The sequence below is a fragment of the Amborella trichopoda genome, chromosome 6 (genome assembly GCF_054954075.1).
Source record: "Amborella trichopoda isolate Santa Cruz 75 chromosome 6, AtrichopodaSantaCruz75HAP2 v2.0, whole genome shotgun sequence".
NCBI lineage: Eukaryota > Viridiplantae > Streptophyta > Magnoliopsida > Amborellales > Amborellaceae > Amborella > Amborella trichopoda.
Window position 1 is genome coordinate 612847 of NC_142341.1, and position 14901 is coordinate 627747.

General features: G+C 38.5%; 1 protein-coding gene across 3 annotated transcripts; it reads right to left on the minus strand.

Moving 5' to 3' along the window:
• Positions 1-1466: 1466 nt before the first annotated feature.
• LOC18434631 (E3 ubiquitin-protein ligase IPI1) lies at positions 1467-14386 on the minus strand. 3 transcript variants are annotated; one of them, XM_011625207.3, is made up of 7 exons: positions 14336-14386; positions 13442-13603; positions 7466-7617; positions 4928-4986; positions 4089-4114; positions 3576-3978; positions 1467-2211 (listed from the first exon to the last, which is right to left on the minus strand). In XM_011625207.3, the coding sequence occupies exons 2-7, from the start codon at positions 13596-13598 to the stop codon at positions 1674-1676; spliced, it is 1335 nt and encodes a 444-aa protein (XP_011623509.1). In that variant the 5' UTR covers positions 13599-13603; positions 14336-14386; the 3' UTR covers positions 1467-1673. The 3 variants fall into 3 exon arrangements, with proteins under 3 accessions (XP_011623509.1, XP_011623508.1, XP_006844760.1); XM_011625206.3 differs by having other exon boundaries at positions 14224-14386; XM_006844697.4 differs by having other exon boundaries at positions 13926-14386.
• Positions 14387-14901: the final 515 nt, after the last annotated feature.

The window sequence follows — 14901 nt, forward strand, 5'->3', positions numbered from 1 at the left end:
TAGACTTAAAGTTTAAAAATACATTCTCAAACTTCACAAAATGGCCGACAACAATTGTGACCTCATTGCAACAAATTGTTTACAACCCTCACAATATAGCTCTCTAGGTAACTAAGTGGTTTCAACTCTTTCGACAAATGAAGATTGGCTCACTCAATTTCAATATATTCACCCACTATATGGGATGGATCATCTAAACAATGAATGGTGAAATCAAGAGCATGATGGCCTTCTACAATCGAATCATCCCCTGCTCTCCAAAAACATAACAATAACCCTTGCCTGAAAATGAGTAAGAAAGTCTTGTTTTAGCATGCAAAACATAAAAAATAGTCAACAAGGTCTAAATTAGTAAGAAATTTTTCTCTAAGTCCCCATATACGTATAATTTTATACCTCCTTATCAATGTCACCTACCAGCTCCGATCAAGACTAAAGGCTATAGTTTATAATGTATATAAAAACCCGACAATGCAAAAATAATTAGGAGGCATAAAAATTATGATCATTGCTTTATTTTCTTTCATCGAAGTAGGTTGAACCAACAAATATTCTAGTCTTCCAATCCATCTTCAGGCTAAAAGCCTAGAAATGAGGGGCAAATTTCATCAATGGCTTCCAAATTCCGGTGGTTGGTTTCCCATACATACATCTCTGGCCTTAAAAATTAATTTAAAAAACAATAAAAACCATAATAACTAATAAGACCTTTTGCTTTTGGTACAAGGATCTCACTGTAGGGCATTGGATGTTGACTAAAATCAAAGCCTAAAAGAAAATTATTTTTATTGTGACGCCTCCAATTTTTTAAAATTTTTCATAAGTAGATTTCTTTTTAATTTTCATGCCTTGAAACTCCTTCTATGTGAACAACTCGAAAAACAGATCACAACACGTGAGCCAACCATTCCAATCTGGACATTAGAAACCAGAAACAAACATTGACCCGAAAAAGGAAAGAGGAAGTCAACGCCAATGTCTCCCAATTTCGAGAACTAAGGCTTTTCTTATTAAAGAAATCATCCAAGCCAGTATTATTAGAACTAGACTGAAACAGCAGGTATAACTGGTTGGAGGGCAAACAAGAACACAAACCTGTTCGATTCAATAAAATTTCAGATCTTCAGAGAAACTGGATTTTTAATGTGATTTTCGATTCAATAAAAATTCAGATCTTCAGAAAAACTGGATTTTTAATGTGATTTATCAAAAAACTTTGATTAGCTTTCGTTGGTTCAACCAGGTCTTCAAACCACTAATTAAACCAGACCAAGCACTTCTCTGGTATGGAGACCAGTCTGGTTCTGATAACACTGATCCAGACAACATGCAAAAAGTATGTATTATCTCCACAATTAGCATTGCTCCCAAGTCCAGCTCACCAAGGAGAGGCCCATCTCGAGAGAATTTAAAGGACATCATCAATGTCCAATCAAGAAACCATTTAGTCCCTCTAAAGAGAAAAGTAAATGAAAACCAAGCTCACTCATACTGCAAAAAGAATATCGTCCCAAACCTTGAATCAAGCAACCAGTTCCTTATGAAGAAAAAATGAAAAGCAAAACCCAGAATTTACATCAAACAACAGGGGGAAATGCAATAGTCCCAAAACCCCCCCAAAATCCTTTTTTTTCTTTAAACAAAGTCAAATTCTCTCTATGACTCTGAAACCTTCACATAAAGGGCCCCATCCTCGCAAGGTGGGGGGCCCTCTGGTAAGGGTTACCATCTTGTCTCCCTTGGGAAGGCGCTCTCTCCATCATTGAAGCAATGTACCTATGGTGAAAGTAAACCCGACCGCTCATGATAGGCTCCGAGCTCCCTCCATTCTGAGGATTACCAGGACTTGGGAAGAACGGACCCCACCATTGGGACTCTCCTTCAATGGGGATCCACGGGAGAGGGCCAGCAACTCCTTCACGAGCCCACCCATAGAAGCGCCTGCCTATGCTACTCCCACTACCATCTCCTCCATCTTGTCGAGCCCTAGCGTAAAAGCCATTATTAGGGTTATTGGTGTCAGAGGAGATGAGGGTTAGGCCCCTCGGTATGATCCTCCTCAAGGAAGGGGCAGCAGCTGTGGCGAAATGGGCCCCCCGTAGAGGAGGCGACCCTGATTGCTGGTTGTAGATGTGGGCACCACGCGCATGGGCCCTGTCGGGGGGAGCCACAAGTGAGGGCACGGCGCCATTGCCTGCACGCGAGGCCGACCTGTGGCAAAGATGATCAATCCACTGATTAATGATTGATCATCCTCTTGTGCATGAAATTTGAAGTATGGCACAGACCATGTGACCGTGATAGTGGTACAGTCATGGGGGTAATCACTATCGCGTCTATAGAATGGTCAGTGATGGAGGAAGAGTGGGGGCCACTCAGTGTAGAAAAAATCAAACCGGAATGGTTAACAGGACATGGGCCCGGAAGCAGTTCAACCGGCCTAACCGATAAACCAGCCGGTTCAACCGTTCTAACCAAGCAAATACCAGGCAATCAAAAAAATGTTAAAAAAATACAAAAAATATCTAATAAAATAAGAAAAGCATATTTAAAGAATGATTAAACAAAATACATCCAAATGAAGTTGAAAATTAATAAATAAAAAAAATGGATTTTAAAGAATTGATTTGTGCCGATGGGTATTTTTAATTTTTTTAAAAAAAGATGGGAAATTATAAAAGTAAGTATTAATAGCCAAAACAATTTCAATATTTTCCATAATGATGAAAAACATTAAAAATGCATTACAAAACAGAATTTCTTATTTTTTGGGCTTTTATATAATTATTTTAAATTTTAAAAAAATACCCGGTCGGTCACCAAAACCAACCGAAACCAGAACCGACTAGTGGCCAGTTCTGATCTAATCGGGCAGTTACCGGTTAGACCACCCAATTTTTCCTTCAATGGTTCCACCAGATATGTCATCAGTTAATTGTATGTTCCATTCTGCCTCCATATTCGCCCAACCCATTATTGATTGGATGGAGATGACCCATTGACCATCCCGATACCATGATCACAGGCATCTCGTTATACTTCTCCCATGTAGTCCAAGTCAAAGAAAACTAGTTTGTCTCGCACAAAAGTGCTTCAGTATAGAAAGAGCAAGTGTACTACAGCCCAGCGGACTGTGTTATTCCAAGGACACATGATCACTGTTGACTCCAACAGATGGATGGCTGTAGAATAACCGTACAAGGTGAATGTCACTTATAGGTCCGCACCTCCAGTTAATCTCCAACCGTCAATTGGGGGAACAGACACTACTTATAAACTTGAAGTGTCGACCCTAGTCTTACTTTTTTGAACTAGTATACTTTCCCAAGAAGAGAGTTAGCTAGAAGCCAATGGACTACAGAAAACCTATAGTCCATTGGGACATCCCCGTCCAATGAAATGGACAGAGAAGACGCTGGACCACACCAGAACAGCACATGATATCAATAGTGGGCCCCCCGCTCTCCCCCTCAAACATCCATTTGATTCTACAAGGATGACCCTAATAGACTACATGTTTTTCCATGGTCCATTGCATTAAAGCTTACTGTTCAAACCAACAATACAATACTCACCCGTGCAGAAAAGGAAGCGGATGCACAAACGATCCAAACCTCTGAGGACCATTTGGTTCATTCCTAGTCGACCTGGAAGCAGATTGAGAAGCAGGTTGATCGCCACTGTTGTGCAAGGTTCCGGTTGCAGGGATAGGAAGCGAAGGTTGTGGCCAATTGTGGTGGCGAGGCTCAGTGGCAATGAAAACATGAGAGCCCAACATGTCCCCAGTGGCGGCTACTCCAGCCGAGCTTGGATGTCGATGAAATGAAGCAGCATCAGCAGCAGCAGTATCAGAACCATTTGATGGTGGGGGGTGATGTATAAGGTTAGAGAAGCCATTGAGAGCTAGGTAAGGGCATATATGAGCACTGCTTGATGCAGGTAAAATGTCTGGAAACGGTGTGTTTCGCAGGTCTTGATCTGTGGAGATATCGCATAAGAAATTAATGCATCAGAACACATTATATGATGGATCAGGTGAAGGCGGAAGTCAATTAGAGATCGGATATAAAAGGCTGAGAGGTACTTACAAGTATTTGATAGGGCTTCCCCTTCCCTGCAAAAGAAAAGGAAGAAAGAAATTGTTTAGTATCCAAAATTGTTTAGTATTCATCATAGGAAAATCTCACAGCTTATAATAATATGCATTTTGAATAGAAATGGCTTCATCAATGGGTTTCTTTTTTTGAAATATCATCAATTGGTGTCTTTGGTTTTATGATCATAACATGCCAAACAAAATGGACATAGTAGAACATGATTTATGCATCGATTTCAAAACTAGATAAGGAGAAAAATACGAGAAATGCTGAGAGGCTCCAATGGAGGAACATCATGGCCATCCATGCCCTCACTTCCAAATTAAATTTTTCCACGAACAAATTACTAGATAAAATTATTTCAAAGGGCAGGGCAGTCTACATGAGTTAATAGCCTCCATAAAATTTATAAAATAGCTACTGTAACAGAGAGCTAACAAAGCCAAATTCCTCAAAATCGTCCTGCAAATACAATCTTTGTCACATCAAGCAATGCAGTTGCATTGAAAACAAAGTGAATAAAATCACAAGAACATTTTATAATCTTTTTAAGGGAAGTCCAATTTAAGAATCCAAATTTAATATAGTGAGCATCGAAACATTCAGCAGATTCAACAGGTATCCATTCCCACACCCTACCAGTTATATAAATGCAATTCAACAGGTATTCATTCCCACACCCTACCAATTATATAAATGCAACAAGCTGTGGGAATAGCACTTTTCTTTTATGTTTTTTGGTGGAAGGAGCAATGAAGCATCACTCTAAACCGTAATTGTGCAACATAACAACAAATTGTTTGAAGAAAGTTCTGAGCAAACAAGCTTACTCAAAGGCTGATGATAGTTGTGTAAATCCACGGAATGGACACCATTGAAGCCCAAATGGCTGCATCAAGTAATCAAATAGCAAAAATGTCAAATGTAAAGAGATTCAGCAACCATTAAGCAGTAGAATATTCCATTTCTTAATCTGCAAGTATAACCAGGAAGACATTGACTATAAATAAATGAAGTAAAAGATGAGATAAAAATGATGCAGCAGAACATGATAAATAGAGATACAGACATCCCAACACCGATACTGATCTCCTAAACCAATGAAGATAACCAAACTGTAACAATAGAAAACTATTAGGCAAGCTAAAAAAATCACATAGTATTGGAGATATGCGGCTTGTTTCGATGATCAGATTCACATGCATATGCATGTGCTGCGTGCACACACACGCACACAATAATTTAACGACTATGGAGTAATTTAAAGTTCCTTATTTATTTAATAGAAGTTTCTGACTTCATATTATTAATTAAAAATGCTGGGAACTACCCTATAAACCCAGGCATCCCTATTTAAACTTAGACAAGGATGTCGTTTTCCAAGTAAATGGAGCACGCTGTTGTAAAATTTTGTTCCATACTATGTTGGATCATTTTCCCTATTCGGTCCCCACGTTAAGAAACTCAAAAACTAGTGCATGGGAACTTTGTTTCCAAATCAAAGGATCTCGCTCCCTAATATTACAATAAGTAATGCCATCTAATGGAGGAACTCAATCCCCAACACACAAGGACCGTGTTCCCCACATTCGAGGCTGCACAAATATTGATCCCAAACATAGGGATCTTTGTGTAGCTTCTATCCATCAATCCCGCCCTTGATCCCGGAACCATTCCCGATCCTATTCCCAACAACTGTGGTCTAGTTATAGCAGGTTCATCATCATTAAAAAGCCTTTTCCCAACTATTTAGGGTCGGCTACACAAATCCTGGTCCGCCAATGTCTCTATCAAAGCCCATACCCTCAGTGAGGCCATAGGTCCCCATATCTTTTTTTACTATTTCCAACCATATCCTTTTGGGCCTACCCATTGCCCTTTTTAGCCTTTCACTTGAACTAACTAACACCTCCTAATAGGTGTTGTACTGGGTTCAGTGTTTGCAAAATCGAACCAGAACAGTTAACCAGATATGGGCCCAGAAGCAGTTTAACCTGCCTAACCGGTAAACCGGTCGATTCAACCATTCTAACCGGGCAAGTCTCGAGTAGTCAAAAAAGTGTTGAAAAAAATAAAAAAAGATATAAAAAAAAAATCTACTAAAATATGAAAAGCATATAAAGAATGATTAAAACAAAATACATTCAATTTTATGAAGTTGAAAATTAATGAAAAAATGAATTTTAAAGAATCAATTTGTGCCTAGAGGTAATTTTAAAATTTTTTAAAAAAGATGGGAAAATATAAAAGTGAGTATTAATGACCAAAACAATTTTTAATCTTTACCATAATGTAAAGAATATTAAAAAATGCATTACAAACCAAATTCTTTATTTTAAAAAATTTATATACATTTTTTAATTATTTTTTTAAATACCGGCTGATCACCAAAACTGCCCAAAACAAGAACCGGTCAGTGGTCGGTTCCGATCTAACTGGGCGGTTACCAGTTAGATCGCCCGATTTTTCCAACAAAGACTGGTTTCGCACTACACATGGTCAAGCCACCTAAGTCTACATTCTCTCATCTTATCGCCTATTGGTGTCACACTTAAGTTCTCTCGAATGTATTCATTTCAAATTCTATCCCTTCTTGTCTTGCTACTCATCTATCTCAACTTCCTCATCTCAACTACACTCATCCTATGGATATATTCTTTCTTGACCGCCCAACATTCCATCCCATAAAGCAAAGCTGGTCTCAAAGCTGTCTAATAGCGTCGATTCAAGATTCATGAGAAGTTTTGACAAAGTTTTACATTGGCTGCCTACCTAACACAGCCCACCTCCTTTTTCCGACATTGGGACAGGTTAAGGGAAAGTTATAACAGGTTCGAAGCTTTAAATATACAGACACCTTAGGCTTGGGTTGCATCAAATTGCATAGCAGGTGCAACTAGAGGGCCATAAAACCCATGAAATAATGAATAAACTGAAAAATTAAATAAAATAAATTGGATTTAATATTGGATTGGGTGGGTTGGGGTTGGGGTTGGGGTTGGGGTTGGGGAAGGGAGAAAAGTCCCCCGTTCATATTAAAGGAGGCCCTCTATTGAGCCAACAAAAGCCACCCTACAATCATCTCTTCCAAACACATCGAAGTTGAAGATAGGCTCACCTTAACTACTATAAAAACTCTTTAACACGTAAAAATTTCAAGACAGCCATCAGCCTATAGAGCTTGATTTCTTGGTAATGAGATGAAATAAATGAAGCATGAAACCAAAAGCATCCCAACATTCCTTCAATCTTTCTAGCATGATTCTCATGGCGAATATCATAAATGTCAAAGCATTATGAGTGCATGAGTATTTGAAGAAGAGTGGCTTGCCCGCCTCAAATTTTGTACAAATCCGCCAACAGCTTACCAGATCATAGAGGTCTTCATGGACCCAATCTTCTATATTCAGTTCAGGTAATGAACGATATCCATTTGCATTGAGCCACCGGCCTCTCTCAACTTTCCGACAGTTTGGGCATTGCATGGCACCTTTTGCATTAAATGCAGAACCAATGCAATCTGAGAAAGAAAAGTACAACAACTTAGTCAACAGGCATAAAGCAGTGCATATATAAGTAAATATTAAGTGTGACAATAGGGAGAAATCCATCATGGACAAGGTACAAATTATACAGTTAAGCATTTTCTAAACTGCAGGAATCACGGTCAATTGTCCAGGGTAACCAAATGAGACCAAAGTTATATTCAAAGGCACAACCTCAGTCCGAAGAATATCACATGCCATGTTTTGTACATTTTGTACACCAAAGAATAGTGGCCTAGAGCACAATGAATACCGAACCACATGCAAGGATAGGAGCGACACAGTTTTTAAGGATGTAGAGTTACACTACACACAAGAGCAACTACGCCATTAAAGTACAAACTTTCAATGGGATCACTTGGTGGCCTAGAGCACCATGAATACTGAATCACATGCAAGGATAGGAGCGACACAGTTTTTAAGGATGTAGAGCTACACTTAACACAGAAGAGAAACTATGCTTTTAAAGTACAAAATTTCAATGGGATCACTTCTATAACCAAAGGATTTTTCTCTTTTATTGCTAAAAAAATTATAAAAAAAGAAACAGACATCAAGGTGAACTCAGTGATTAAGCCCTTCCAGCTCCACTAACACAGACTCCCAAGAAACACTGCTAAGTGCCAGTGCATCAGTAACACCGTTGGCCTCCCTGAGTTCATGGCAAATGAGAAATGACCCAAAGAACATATGTATAAAAAAATTCTCATTGAATGAACACCAAAATTGCTATGGGACAATAGCGTCCTTTGTTGTCTACCACATCAAATTCAGACTGTCACCTTCTACTAAAATGTGTCTGGAGGGAAAAGTTTGAGACCTATGAGATGGCATGGGCCTCAACTAAAGCATTGCCAATGTATCTATTACATCTATAACCAAAATCATACAGAGGGATGCCTCTAGTTTTTAAAAAGGGGGGCTTCCCCCACATTAAGCCCACATATTAGATTTTAGGGTTTAAGGAAAAAGAAAGAAAGAGAGAGAGAGAAACAGAGAGAGAGAGAGAGGGAGAGAGGATTCAAAGGAAGAAATATAAAAGAACTAAATATAGAACCATCATCTTTTTACTAACTAAAATGCATACAATCGCAAAATAAGCAGCCTTAGGGGGTGAACACTATTCATGGTTCTTTAGAAGAAATTCTAGGATGGAGAAATGGAGGGCTATGTGCTATGCTACCAATTGCCTTGTCCTTCCTATTTTTTCAGACAAAATTACCCCCCACTCAATTACTTTTGTTTGCAAAACTGAACCCCTAGACCAAGCTTTACCTATCTCTAAATTATGGCCAAAAATGTAACATCTTGTTCCACATTCCCTAAAAAGCCGCTTTCCTGATTTATATATTCTCTAATAAATGTGAAATTTAAGGTTGTGCCATTTGCTTTCCAAGAAAGACCTCTTTATAATCACATTATTTCATAAGATCACTCATTTGGTAAGGATGGCTTAGGGTGTCCCAACCTTTGGATTCCTCCTTAGATGGCCAGATACGGATATGGGAATGGATGGAGAGAGCATGGACACAACTAGATCATCATCATCATTTTAGCCTTTTCCCAATTAATTGGGGTCGGCTAGATAATTTATGGAAAATACAGGACATGCATATTGCTAGGCATATTCGATTTGAAACATCGATAACATATTTTGTAGCTTGAATATATAACACATAAATGCATGCTTCCAATACATATATACATATATACATATTATACACATCAACAATGCATGAATATAGTATTTTATTCATAATATATTTTTTATAGTTATGTCAAATTATATTTACAAGTATCTTAGGAATGTATGGTATTAGTATCAATGTCGATACGAAATGATATGACAAAAGGCATGTTAAGCATATACAAGTATCAGTACATCATAGGGTTTCCTCTCTGAGAGCGGATGGCACCCCAACGTTTCCCTTTCCTTCTAAACAATCATAAGGACCTCCAGTATCCAATTCATCATCATCATCATCCGAGCCTCATCCCAACTATTTAGGGTCTTCTAAACGAATCTTGTTCCCCTATTCCGCTCTATCAAGGGCCATACCCTTAGTCATACCATAAGTCAGCACATCTCTTCCCACTACTTCCATCCATGCTGTTTTGGGCCTTCCCCTTGCACTTTTAGAGCCTTCTATATGAACCCAATTGCCCCTCCTAGCTCGTATTGTTCTAATTCTTTAACCGAACAAGAGAATGATTTCAAAATTATAGATACTTCTCCATATACAAGATAACCTAAATCTCATGACTACCAAAGCTGGATAATCCAGTGTTCCACAGGTTATGAATTTTAGTACACTACGGTCACAAGTGGCCACATATTGTATCTAGTATCCTCAAAACCAGCCAGCTTTACATGGATGAGGACATGGGTATCACCTGTCTATTGTCAACATAAAGTAATAACACTTGTCAAGAAATTTCCGACTCGGACGCAGCATATCTATGACTCGTAATGAAAAGCAGAAGTGTTGAGATTCATGCACACACATACAACACTTTTAGGAAAACCAAATTGGCCATCCGGGTATCACCGGATCAAGCACATCACTCTTTATGAAGCCTAAGAAATCGATTGTTCCAAACCTTTTTTTCAGAAAAAGATACGATCCGAAAGTAATGTTATTAAAGGATATGATCTCCAATATCCAATTACATTCTAAAAATAGGGTTAGTGATTTTTCAATAAATAAAGCGGCATGCTACTGTTCCTTAGTAGGTAGATGAATTGACAGGATTCAAACAGGGATTATGCAGCAGCTAACGATCAAGCTAGGAGCCCATATCCCAACAATAAAAAGGTTATCCAGCTTGGTTTGTGGCTGGGAAGAACTTCAGGGTCAAACCTTTAACTTCCCTCATGCATAATAGATGTATGCCACTAGGCTAAGGCCCAAGAGACTCATGCAAAAATTTTCATAGTAAACGTATTTCGTGCTATTTAATAATATAAATGGTAATTAGTTCATGACGGTTACCCACAAGAAACATTGGATGTCCCAAGAAGTGCATCCTCCTAAAATGGAACTTATGCAACAATCTTACTATTAGTAAAATTAATATTGTGCAGACACTGTCATTTTCCTCACGAAGATAGCTTCTCCTTTTCTCACAAAGATTCCTTTTTTGGAAACTTCTCATTAACCCAAGTCAGCCAGAGAGGGAAGACTTTTACCAAGTACCCTTTTTGGCCTATATAGACAGAAATGTCAGTTCAATCCACTTCTCCAGGAATAGAGATTTATTTCTTTGAATTATTAGATCTGTGAAATTTTCATAATTTTACTTAGATGCACTTCTGCATGTGTGTGCGTGTGTCACATGTATCGCTTGGTCTGATTACTAGTTTAAGGGAAATACTAGAAACACCCTCACATTTTAGATATTTGAAAAAGGTTCTTAACTTGAAAATGCTGTTTTTAAATAATGAAGGATAGAAAACGTTCAACTTATATGTAAGGCTCGCATGATGTAATGAGCCAGTGTGCATCGTGTCTCAAATCAGCAGATTGTTCCTAAGAAACTGTTTTTGCCGCTTGGGCTCCCAACGATGCAGAAGCAATTTAATACCCACTGTATTTCAAATGGATAGTACTAGATACTCCATATTCAGACAAACACATGACAAACCTCAAACATCAAGTATCATAGACGCATGCACATATAAAAAAGGAGGTCACCTAAACATGCACAAATATATTGATGATAGTATAAGCTAAAAGCCACACATATAAATATGTGCAAAAACACATGAATACAAGACAGAACCAAAGCAAGAGCGGAAGACATGCAAGCAAAAATGCCCACTAGTACATGCAAGCCTGCCAAATTTTTACCTCATCAAATCTATAGATGAACTGTCAAATTATGCTCCTCGCTTTCAAATTGAGAGTGTGTTTTTGTGAGTAAAGCTATTTGTAGTTGTAAACCATCGTCATGAAAGGATGAGAACCTTCCTTTGCTCTACTAAAATTTCACCCTTCCCATTTTGAACAGTTTTACTAGGCTAAGAACCAATTTACTTCTAAACTGACCATACCACGGTCTTAGAAATACGGGACTAAAGAACGTAATAAGTTAAAATGTATTTTCCATTCTACTTTTCATGGGCTAAATATCATTGAATCCTCTTCCTCTCAATTACGCATAGCACATTTGGCCATTCTTTGTTCATGGGAGGCCAACTGGCAACCAGGACAGCCTCCCTTAGTGGTGGCACTGGTGATGAGAGGGCAGTGCAATTTTCAGGGTCTTTTTCAGAAAGAATAACGAGAGAAGAGTGATCAAACAGAAATGGGGCATGTCAAGGGATATAACGTATATTTTCGGTTAGGTTTGAGCAATAAATTGTCAAAAATTTTAAGATAATCCAACAATTAACCCCAGATTATTGACAAGTATTGACATCAGAAAGCCCCACAGGGAGCATTTTTTTAATCAATTTTGAAAGTAAGAAGTCGTAAATGAAGAAAGCCAAAAAAAAAAAAATTCAAGATATGCGCTTTAAGTATAGGCTAAAAAAAATTAGAAAAGGAGCTGAACATGACTTCAATGCAGCCCCCAGAGGGCATCTGTCACTATTACCGAAAGTATACGAGGCAGAAATCCCTCATTTAGTTGACACGATACCATCAGATCCATACACAACAAAACATCTATTCATTGAATGTGCTAAAAATGGCTATAACCTGTTTCCAGCTTCATTAAATCATGGCAGCAAGTAAACCGCAGATCAAAATAACCACGTGGACTGCATTAAGCTTGTGCAGACGCAACCTAAAAGTAACATCCCAGAATTGAAAATGGTAGCAAAGTGCCCACTTCTAAACAAATATCTAGCTAACTGCTTCAGTTCATGCATTTAAAATTCAATCACAACATTCTTTGAGAACTGAAACCCATTGCCAAGTACGGAGGGAAACTAAAACCATTTTTTATCAAAACCAAAGCCCAGTTGAATTGATATATAAAAGAAATAAACACGATAAGAGAGGCAATGTACCCCCAATTGTGTATCAGTGCTTGCTAGAATATCACACTGCCATATATGCAATCCTAAAATGCTTCTGCATCCCCACCATGAACTCACACACCAAAAATGGGTGTTCCAAAAATATTTGCACCCATGTCTTGCAAACGCTCAAACACCATAAGCACCTGGCAACACCACTAAGAAACATCTAATCTAATCTGCAACCTGTGAAAAATGCAACCTTTGAAGGATCCCCTAATATGTCATGCAGTATACACATTACACAGGTCACATTTCTGCAGAAGGATACAATAGAAGGTATTCATCCAAACTGTAACAGAAAGAAAAGATTCTTCCATAGAGAAAGTACGGAGAAAATTGGAAGTAATTTACTCAAGCAAATGTTAAATTTCTATGAAATAATAATGAGGGGGCCAGTGATGCTGCTACCAATAGAGAGAACTGGATCAATCAGGACCTCACAATAGCTCTAAAAAAATAAAAAATGTCAATTTAACCCGACATGCAAAGAAAATCATATAGGATGAACTAACAATTAAAATATATACAAATAGGATAGAGTAGATTCTATGCACAAAGATACCAAATTTGCAGACATCAAGAACAACTGTGTAGACACCAATAAGAGAGAGAGAGAGAGAATATGTAGAATAAATAAAAACAATCAATGGCTCTCCTGGATCTAATTAAATAGTTAAATACATGATCATGAATTAAACTGGTGATCCAAGAAGCCCTAAAAAGAAGAACTTTTGAGATGCCAAAAACAAAGAGAAGATTATAAAGCTCACCTAGATGAAACTGGTGCCCACATTGTAGCTTGGCAATGGACCTATCACCTCCTTCTAGTACTCCTTCGAGGCAAACGGAGCATGAAATAGCAGACATGCTTGCACATTTCAAATCTCCATTTTGATCATCTGAAGAGCCGGAACCCCCCGTATCCATAAACCCTAGAAAAACTCATGCAATTGTTTAAAAATCAGCACTTTAGAAATCTCCGACACAAATAAAAGAAAAAACCCTAAAAATATCTAACAATCCCAATGTGCATGCAACCCTACAGAGATCCTCCAAGCTCAAGCACGAAAATGCACCCAAATTTTGTAACGACACAGTTTCTCACTCTGACGAGCTTCAAAACGCTAAACACTTTATTAATCACTGTAAATCCACAAGGATCAACACCCCAAAAACTCAAAAGAAAACCCAACATACAAATCCCCAAATTTCTCGATCAACCCCAAATATTCTCAAAAGAAAACTCAACCTTACCCCAAATCCAACCATGAGACACTCATTTTACAGACGATCAGGGCAATTTGATTGCGAAAAGGGAAAAATGGGAGGTTTTAAACCGAAATTGAAAGGAAAGAGAGAAATAGAGGAAGAAGAGAGTGAGTTAGACAGTAATTTTATAGACGATCACGGCAATTTGATCCCGCAAAGAGAAAAAAGGGAGGTTTTAAGCCGAAATTTAAAGGAGGAAGAAGGAGAGTGAGTTAGAGAGACAGATAGGGAGGGAGAGTCCGAATACAGGTTTACATAAAATGAGATTATACAGCTCACACACCTCTTGCTCACCAAAAGAAAACCTCGGTAATTTTCTAGAAAAAGTGACGGTGTTTTTAGAGAGAGAAAATTTAGAGAAAGGGGGAGTTGTTGAGGCCTTCAAAACTACCCACCCCCGTAACAGATGAACCAAAACAGGTCCAAGGCTCCCACCAAGCTACGACGCCTCCCTTTCTTTGTTTAATAATTTTTACTCTCTCTCTCTCTCTAACGTCCCTCCTCTTTATATATCTCTCTCCTCGCAGTCTCAGACACGCAATTTTTCTCTCTCCTCTCGCCTTTGGACATTTGTTCCTCTCTCTCTCATCCACCATTCTTTCACCCTCTCTTTCTCTCTCTCTAAATCTCTTTCTCTCTCTCCTCTCTCTCATTCACGCACGCGTGCGTTTTGACATCGTCAACTTTAGGATGCTCATTTTCCCGTTATTACACGCCTTGTCAACGCCCACTGATCCATTCGTATTTTCAGTTTGGTAATAAAAGCCAAAGTTTTGTGACAGCAGTTGGGTTCCCTACATGCTGCTAGCTCCTTTCTAACCGTCAGATCTTAACATGGACCGTTCGAAATTGTTTTTGAAAGATAGCTCTCTCTTTATCTCCCCCCTCTTTAAAGCTAGAGACAGAGATGAGCCCGCATCTCATGTTTCACCAAGCTTCCGCTAGAGAGAGAGAGAGTGGT